This window comes from Xyrauchen texanus, chromosome 1 (genome assembly GCF_025860055.1).
Source record: "Xyrauchen texanus isolate HMW12.3.18 chromosome 1, RBS_HiC_50CHRs, whole genome shotgun sequence".
Taxonomy (NCBI): Eukaryota; Metazoa; Chordata; class Actinopteri; order Cypriniformes; family Catostomidae; genus Xyrauchen; species Xyrauchen texanus.
Window position 1 is genome coordinate 10,538,077 of NC_068276.1, and position 10,187 is coordinate 10,548,263.

The following is a 10,187-nucleotide window of genomic DNA, read 5'->3' on the forward strand; positions in this document are numbered from 1 at the left end:
GAGCACACAAATGCACCATTGTGAGTAAAGAAACAGATAAATTCAGATATAAACCAAAACCAACTAAGCTTCTGTACAGTGTTCCTCCTCCTCACCTGTAAACAGCGCTGCTCTGCCGGCTGTGACTCACGTGCGTCAGTTATTGCGGGTTTCAAATGCCAGTGCTATTAAATGTGACATGCATTGTCACATTTTTCTATTTTTCTTCAAATTCGTTCTGGTGAAGAAAGTCATACACATCTAATAATGAGAGAATTTACAGATTTTTGGGGGGTGAACGATAGTTTTAATATACTATAAAAATAAAAAGTAGCTAGTAATCAGTATATACACGTCGCAGTATTCAGCAATTAGTGAGCTGGCATTCCACTGTGAACATAGCCTTTAAATCCCATTTTGAGAGAGAGTGGCTTGATATTAGAGAAACAACTAGGTGGGCTGCAATTTTTTGTCTGATACGGAGCTGTAATTTCAAGAGCAACTTCTTTAAAAACCATAGGGCCATTTAAATGTACATGTGCCTTTTAGTCAATATAAAGAATGTGCAGACACTGAACTTTGCAAAACTGTATCCCACTTTTAGCTGTGAAAGTGCAAACAATTCCCACAATGCATAATTACACTAACAACTAAATAAAATCACTAGTTATTGATTAAGTTCATGTTTACCTGTAAAGGCACTATGCAATACACCTATGCACCGCAATACACCTATGCACCTAAATATGAGCAAAATATTACTCTGGGATAAGATCTCCATCTAGTGGTCATACAGACCATTAAATACATTCCACTTCCCTACCATTTCCACATGACAATGCCACTCTTCACCTATTTTTAAGATATAACGCAGAGCTGGCAGGTTATATGATATGAACACATAGATTGTACAAGCCAATACAGAGTTGCATGTGGTTCATAAATCTTTTTTTAAATTGATGTAGCCTTATTGTTCCGTATAAATGAATGTTTAATACTCAAGTTTTAGTTTATACTTGGACTACATTTATTGTACTGTTGTGGGATATGATGCATTTGTATATTTAGAGAAATGTGTGTGTACAAAAATACCATGGCATAAAGTATTCTACTCTTTAGTAGTGCGTGTTATAGGCTATATTAGGAATAGTACATTACATACTACTCTTACTATTTATGCAGAATACTGTGCATAGTATGCAAAATTTCTGTTTGCATAGAATACCTGGATGATCTGCTACACAAACAGGAATCAGCAATAAGCATAACCCTGGGCCAGTTGACAGAACTGTGAATTGCCTTTTCAGGTCAATGCGGTTTTGTCACTACATCCGACATACTCACTGATAATAGACAAGTTTTAAACATTGTTGTTTAGCTAAATCTGCTGAAGTAAATATGTCACCAAGGTAATACTGTGTAATGAGGTTACATTTGTTAACATTAGTATCAGAAACTAACAATGAACAATATATTTTGTTACATTATTAATCATTAATGTTAGTTAATAAAAATACAATTGTTCATAGTTAGATCATGCTAGTTGACTAATGTTAACATACACAAGTTTGGATTTTGAAAATGTGTTAGTATTTGTTAAAATTGGCATTAACCTAAATTAATAAATGCTGTTCATTGTATTGTTCATTGTTAGTTTGTGTTAACTAATGTTGTGAACCAATGTAACCAAATTACAAATGTAACCTTATTGTAAAGCATTACTGCTGGTTAATATATGGTAGACGAGGATCTGTTGAGATTGTAGACGTGACTTGAAATGAATCAGTAATGTTTTGCATTGGTATGCCATCATTTTCCAGCAAAAGTGTTTGTGTTGTTTTGAGCTGTCAAAGAGTTATATTTTAGCTGTAACAGTGTTGCCAGTTCAAATAATTGGTTTCAAAATTTGATGTTTTTTGGGGAAAGAAAACAATGTTGAATGTACTATATACATGTATATGAGAGGGAAAAAAAATATATATATATATATATATATATATATATATATATATATATATATATATATATATATATGTGTGATGTTTTTCTCCATGCTTGATACTTTCACACAATTTTCTGACAAAGATATGATCCTAAAAATATTTGTGGTAGAGCTAGTGAAAATATTGGCAGGGCAAAGTAAAATCAGACTTAATGGCATGACTGGACACTACTCTGAATTAAACATGCAATGTAATGAAGTCATGTGACAACAATTAAGCATTCAACTTTTAAAACATTTATTGTTGCTTAATGCAGTGGTTCTGAACAGTTTTGCCTCAGCACCCAGATTAGACCTACGACCCAGTGGTTCATCATTATCTTAGTGAATGAATACACAGAGCACTATGGAACAACACTTGGACATACTGCAGGCACAAGTTGCACGAGTATGCTGACATACTGTTCTTAACCTAAACACCTACTTAGTCTTCCTGTAACCCACCTGTAGTCAAGGCTTCCTCTCTCTCGGTGTCCTCCTCCCCTGGCTGACGGATGTTCCAAGACGTGACAGACAGGGTGTTGATGTCCTCTGGGTCGTTTAGTCGTAGCATGTCCATATGACTGCTGTTGGTGAAGTATCTGGGGATGAAGCACACTTTTCCCCTCTTGAAGATGTCCTGGAGGATGTCCTCTGTGTTCACCTCATCGTGCATGTTGAGGAAGACAGCGATACGCTGGCTGGACAGGTATTTAGGGTGCTGGAACAACTAGACAAGAGTTAATAGGGTTTTAAGAGTGTAGCCTTTAATTAATTGTTTAAAGTTTGTCACATGCATAACAAGAATATATTTACTGCACGCCTACGCTACCATTACTGTGCTTAAAATGGACTTGCAATTCAAAAATAGTCCTCTTGAAACTTATTGTGCATCTGAATATTCTATTCACATCATTCATATATTTGGACAATTAACTCGAAGTTCATCATTGAGGGAGTACATGATCTCTTCAAAATCCTGCCCTTGTCTTACCGCTATTCACTCTGGAAATTTTTTTTTATTTAGAGCTGTCGGGTCGAATTTGGCACAAAATCGCAGGCATAGGTCATTTGTCCTAGCATGTTTATATCAAGTCCGGCTGTGAGTCTGGGAAGTGGGAAGGGAGTGCAACAGCTGTTAAGTCAGGACAGCAGCAGCATGAACTCAACTCTTCTAATGGATTTTTAAAGTTTACCTGCTTTAATGCATGGATATGTTTTCTGGTAGGGCTGTTGAAGCTTACAGTTGGTTATGCTTTAATGAATCGAACATTATTCTTGTGTACTTATTGTGATGTGTTTATACATTTTTTTTTTTTTCCTTGTGTACTTATTGTGATGCATTTATAAAAAAAAATTCTGGTGAAGTTACGGTTACACGTTTACTAATATTCATGACTTCTAAAGTATTTTATAACATTGGAACAGTTGAGGCTATAAGTGTGTGAGTGCCGCTGTTTTCTTGTTTCTTTTACCCCAGTCACAGAAATGCACAAATTGTTGTTCATTTTGTATTTATTTTTTGCCTGACGAAGACCTTATGGTCTAAATTTTACAAGCAAGTGTATGCCAATAAAGTATTTTTGGAGCAATAAATCTGTGTGCAGATGCTTCCTTTTTTCTCCATCTTTTATCAGAGAGCCTGTTCAAACAGATCTAAAAACCACTATAGGTACAAGGTTGTTCCCCATAAATGTATGCTCATCTCAAGTGGTTTATGATGTACCAATTTCATAGCACAGTAATGTACATTTATTTGTTTAGCGTGTAACCATCTTCCAAAAACATTTAGAAGTTTATTATTGTAAATGTTATATTGCATATTATTTTCATGTTCAATAAAGCATATTTTCTCACCATTGTTTCCTCATTTTGGGTTTTTAAGATTACAGTCTTATTGTTTGCAGTGCTCTTGCATTGTCCAATTAGGCTGTAGATAGAATTAAACTCATATCAGCCATTTTATGAGCAACACCTCTTATTATACAGTGCATTCAGAAAGTATTCAGGCCCCTTTTTTCACATTTTGTTATGTTGCAGCCTTATGCTAAAATGCTTTAAAATATTGCATTTATTTTTTTTGCATCAATCTACACTCCATACCCCATAATGACAAAGAAAAACACAGATATTTGATAACTTTGAAAATGTATTCAAAAGAAAAAACTGAAATATCACATTGACATAAGTATTCATACCCTTACATTTACATTTATGCATTTGGCAGACGCTTTTATCCAAAGCGACTTACAGTGCAATTATTACAGGGACAATCCCCCCAGAGCAACCTGGAGTTAAGTGCCTTGCTCAAGGACACAATGGTGGTGGCCGTGGGGTTCGAACCAACGACCTTCTGATTAACAACCCTGTGCTTTAGCCACTACGCCACCACCACTCCTTACCCTTAACTCAGTACTTAGTTGAAGAAACTTTGGCAGTGATTACAGCCTCAAGTCTATTTGGGTATGACGCGAGAAGCTTTGCACACCTACATTTGGGGATTTTCTGCCCTTCTTCTCTGCAGATCCTCTCAAGCTCTGTCAGGTTGGAAGGGGACCATCAGTGGACAGCCATTTTCAGATCTCTCCACTGTCCCTAAGCCACTCTTGCATTGTCTTGGCTGTGTGCTTGGGGTCCTTGTCCTGTTGGAAGGTGTACCTTCGGCCAAGTCTAAGGTCCTGAGTGCTCTGGACCAGGTTTTCATTAAGTTATCTCTGTATTTTGATGCATTCAGCTTAACCTTCAACCCTGACCAGTCCCACACCATGATGATACCAATACCATGCTTTACTGTTGGGATGGCATTGAGCAGGTGATGAGCGGTGCCTGGTTCCTCCAGACTTGGATTGAGGCCAAACAGTTCAATCTTCATTTCATCTGAACATAGAATATAGTTTCTCACAGTCTGGGAGTCCTTCAGGTGTTTTATTGTTAATTTCAAGCAGGCTTTCATGCATCTTTCACTGAGGAGATTTGTCCATCTGGCCACTCTGCCATAAAGCCCAGATCAGTGGATTGTTGCAGTGATGGTTGTCCTTCTGCAAGTTTCTCCCATCTCCACACATGTTCTCTGGAGCCCAACCAAAGTGACCATCGGGATCTTGGTCACCTCTCTCACCAAGGCTCTTCTCCCCCATTGCTCAGTTTGACTGGGTGGCCAGCTCTACGAGAAGTTCTGGTTATTCCAAACTTTTTCCATTAAAGAATTATGGAGGCCATTGTGCTCTTGGGAACCTTCAATGCAGCCGAAATGTTGGTGGCCTTCCCAAATCTGTGCCTTGACACAATCCTGTCTCTGAGCTCTGTAGGCACCTCCTTTGACCTCATGGCTTGGTTTTTGCTCTGATTTTCAGCTGTGAGACCTTATATAGACATTCTGAATACTTGTATGTCAATGTGATATTTCAGTTTTTTCTTTATAATAAATTAGCAAAGTTTAAAAATCAGTTTTTTGCTTTGTCATTATGGGTTATGGAGTGTAGATTGATGTGAAAAATCAATTCAGCATAAGGCTGCAACATACCAAAATGTGAATAAAATTATGTCTGAATACTTTCTAAATGCGCTATACACTATAATACAAACATAAAGGTGTATTCTGTAGTGGACAAAACACTTGAATATTAACACATTAAGTTTGTTGTTTATCTTCCTCAAAATAAGTAATATATCAGTTATAAATGTTTAAACGAATAACATAAAAAAATTAAAAAAAACATCATGACTGCAGGTAAATATCTCAAAGCACTCAAACTGTGTCTGAAATCGCCCCTTAGCCACTATATAGTGCACTATTTTGGGTGTCGGTCATTTTGTAGTAGTGTCCTACATCTCGTTCCCTGCATTCGTTCACTCATTCTTACCCACAATGAAATCAGATTTAGAGTGTACAGTCCATGTACACTCGCCGACGCAATCTTACCCATAATCCAACGTGAGGAGGACTGATGTGCAGGGAGAGAGAGAGACACCAGTTTACAGCCTCATTTCATTCCTGCAATGTTTTTTCACACTGGCTTTTTGCCATATCAGAACTTGATTAAAAAATAGCATAATAAAATATAGCAATTTTATTTATATAGATAAGATTTGATAATATTAATTAATTTTATAAGAGATTTCTTTTTCACTAATTCACTGAGGTGATATTATTGTTAACTCCGTAGACTGTGCACAGTGGAAATTATTCAAATATTCGATTATCACATGTACATATTCATCTAATAATCAATGGATGTTGTTATTAGTAACTTTAGTACTGTATTACAGACACATGAGAGCGCCAAGTGCACATGTCAGTTCTTCTCGGTGCTAAGAAATGCTGCCAAGCTTGGATGGGAGCGTGTCAAGTTCAGGAGTGGTTTTTCAAAAAAAAAATATTTTAAAATATATAAACAACAGGCTCATGGCAAATGTTTAAATTAGTCAATACACCCTAAAATTCTGGTTTTACCCACAAACTTTAAGCCATGTTGTTCTTTAGAATGACTAATGCAGTACAATTATTGGGTAAAAAGGCTACATCAATATTATAGGCTAGAATTTAAGCATTAGGCTATAATCAGAATGTAGAGGTCTTTGTAAATGGTCACCATTTCCTTTAAGATTTTTTAAGCGTTTTTATTTTCACTAGTTCATTATAAATATAATTTGTAAATGCATGTATCTATCTCAATTATTAGGAGTTTAAAAAGTTGCATGCATCGTAATTATAAGGGACCAATAAGTTGGTTTATTAATCATTATTATGTCTATCAGTATCTATGAGCAATCCTTTATGAACACGCTTGGTGTGTGCCTCTTATTAGTAAATGCTGTTGCTAATATTAAGCTCAGTTATCAGTTTCTGAGCACATGTGTAACTCTCCCTTGTGACGTTGTGTTTATTATCTTCCCTGCAAACTATTTAGCTCTCTCCCGGTTAGTTGTTTTGCATTTGCATTTCATTCCTGCACCTGTAGCTAACAGTATTAATCTGTATATATTATTATGTTGAAGCGCACTGATGTGGTGAGCTTAGTGTATGGTAAGAGAGTTTCTCACTAAAGGTAAGCAATTGCTTTAGTGGGGTGGTTTTTAAAGGGTTCCAAATTATTTATGTTTTTAAGTGTATTCATAATAAATTTGCATTGCAGGTGTGGTGCGCCTCTATAAAACTCTAGCAGCCGTTTCTTCATACCAGTTTCTTCACATCTGTTCCTGCATGCAGTTACATCAGAGCCTTATTTGTTTTGCCAGGCTTGTTGCAATACATTTATCTTATTTCTGCCTTGTACAGTAAAACACATTAAAGACAGTGAGGAAAATAAAAAGTGTGTACTGTATGTTGTTCCAGAAATTAAAACCTGACAGATACATATACAAAAATGTTCTTATAATAAATGATTGCCAAATAAGAGCGATCTCTAACAAGTTGGGCTCAATCAAATGCAGATCGGGTTTCGTGATCATAACCTGGGAAATTATGCTATCAAAGTAACTTAACTTACTCTTATATTTACACCAGCATGTATAATCCAAATTAAGTAGAACTGAAACTAGAGCTGGTCCAAAGATGCAAAACTAATGCTGAACTTCAACCTTATCTCCAGATGTTGAACTTCAACCTTATCTCCAGGCTTGTTATTCGTTTGACATTTGGTTTCACCTACCTGCGCTCTCTAGTCCTGTATGTCCTCCCATTCTCTAGATCCGACAAGTTAATGTCATTAGCGCAATTAGGTAAAAGAATATATGACTATATCATACAGGCATAAAACAATGAACTCAAATACTCAACACTTGTTGTAGCTGGAGAATTATGCCTAAAAATGCCCAGATGGGCTTTCATTGACTAGAGCTTGTAAGGGACTGTCTGAAAGTTCCACCCAAAGCACTAAAAGTCTGAGGTGTCCAAGTATTCATTAATTCAATTAATGAATACGTTATGCATAAAATGTAAAATCTTAAGAATATATAAATGTTTTTTTTTTTTTTTAAATAGGTTTAAGACAGAACATGCAAGGCAGTTGCATTTAACACTTGGACACCAGTGACGAGTTAGCACACTGTGTGGACTTTTCAGACGATCTCTTATGGACCATAAGCAAATATTTAATAAATATTTAACTTAAATCAAACTTTACCCTGCTAAGAAATATTATGCAGTCATAATGCATTGATGTTTTGTTTAAGTTAAATTTGTTTGGTCTATTTATTATGATGTGGGGTCACTAAACTCTCAGCGGGATGGAAAATGAGAATACCATGCTTAATCCACTCCAATTTAGGGGGGGCAGGTTTTTTGAAATGGGGACACTTTTTTGCCGTTTTATGCTTTATTCGCTAGAGGGCCAAAGTTAAGAAAGTGTGGCTTTAATCTGACCTATTTAGCACAATATTCTGCGAATGTAATGCACTAAGATATGTAAAGACCCAAATTGCACACCCCCATGAAGGGTATGAATGCTGCCCTACATTTCAAAGCCATTGAATGCTTGAACTCGGCACAAATATAAATTACAATTACCTTTCGTGAGACGACTTGAGACTGCCGAAGTTTCTCATGATCACTCATTGCAGCCAATAGCTTCTTGATTTCTTTTCTCAAAGCTTGCTTTGCTGAACGCAGAGATGCCATACTGAGAAGCTGTCGCGATGGACTGCTCACATCGACTTGAAATGAACTGGACTGAAAATGGACAAATTAAAGTCAAGATTGAAGCAAGCAAGCTTTGCAGTAGCTCGGTTAATAATTTACTCGTGATAACTAAATAGACAGCATCAGTGGAATTGTGGCCATGTGTGTTTGATCTACGAACACGAGATCGATTAGTCTTTCTGAGAGGGCGTGGTTAGCAGTGTAAAAGCCGCTGCCCCCTTAGGAAGTAAACAAATCGCTATGCTTTAGTTTAGTGCAAAGGAAAAAGCTTTAACTTTGATTCACTTCAACGTCGTTTGTTATAAGCGTGGCTAGGTCTGTAATGGATGATTTTGTGTCATAGTTAAATAATAAATGTTCATAATTCGAAGCAATTTTGACAGTTGTGTGTGACAGCTGCGCACACAACCCACTTTTAAGCTAACATTAGTTAATAAAATAAATTAACATGAAATAACAATAAACAATACTTTTACAGTGTTTATAAATCTTGGTTAAAGTTAATTTCAACATATACTAACACGTTTTTAAATGTAAAAGTTGTATATCGTCAACTTCCTAAAATGATGTCCTACGTCATTTTTTGACCAACATTTATTTTTTTTATTTTATTTTGCTTAAATCATGCCTCTGGTGAAATTTCTGAAAACCTGAAAAAATGACTTAGGACATTATTTTAGGAAGTTGACGATATACAACTAGGTGACGATATGTTAACATTAGTGCATTATGAACTAACATGTTCTAACAATGAACAATTGTATTTTTATTAACTAACATTAACAAAGATTAATAAAACTGTAAAAATAATTATAGTGTCCATTGTTAGTTCATGATACCTAATGCATTAACAAACGTTATGTTAACCTTATTGTAAAGTGCTATCTACTTAACAGCAGCTTAATTAGGCTATAAAGAAATTACGATTGTTTGGATATTGATTTCATCTTTCAAATACATTAGGCTTGGTTACTAAATTTGATATTTGCCTGGTCTTTCCAGAATACTTTATAGACTAAAAAGATTAAAGGGTTAGTTCACCCCAAAATTAAAATGCTCTCATTATTTAATCAACCTCATGATATCCCAGGTGTTTCTTTCTTTACAGAACGCATTGGGAGAAAAATAGAAAAATACCTAAGCTCAGTAGGTCCTTAAAATGAAAGTGATCGAAGATTTAACATTTGAAGCTCCAAAAATCACAGACAGTCAGCAGAAACGTCATCAATATGACACCAGCTGTTAAATTAACGTCTTTTAAACCACCACGATCACTTTTGGTGCAAAAAAGAAAAATATTTAAGCTCTTTTTTTGTATACTCTAAATCATGCCTCCGTTCTGCAGTGGTACGCACGTGTGATGTAATCGCATTGGAATTTGAATCATGCGAGAACTGAGGCAAGTACGTCACAGCCGGGAGAGCAGCGCTGTTTACAAGTGAGAAGGAGGAATGCGGTACGGTAGCTTGGTTGGTTTTGGTTTAGATCTGTATTTATCTGTTTCTTTACTCACAATGGTGCATTTGTGTGCTCATCTTGGATGTCTCAACCGAGTGGAGAACGAGAGATAACATCTGTATCATGGCA

General features: G+C 36.0%; 1 protein-coding gene across 1 annotated transcript in view; it reads right to left on the minus strand.

Moving 5' to 3' along the window:
- Positions 1-8,744, minus strand: part of mthfs (5,10-methenyltetrahydrofolate synthetase (5-formyltetrahydrofolate cyclo-ligase)) — a 39,039-nt gene extending 30,295 nt beyond the window's left edge. Inside the window, exons 1-2 of the mRNA XM_052137190.1 lie at positions 8,469-8,744; positions 2,426-2,690 (exon numbers count right to left, since the gene is read on the minus strand). Of these exons, the coding sequence (XP_051993150.1) occupies positions 2,426-2,690; positions 8,469-8,579 (376 nt within the window). The 5' untranslated portion in view covers positions 8,580-8,744. The remainder of the gene's footprint in view (positions 1-2,425; positions 2,691-8,468) is intronic.
- Positions 8,745-10,187: the final 1,443 nt, after the last annotated feature.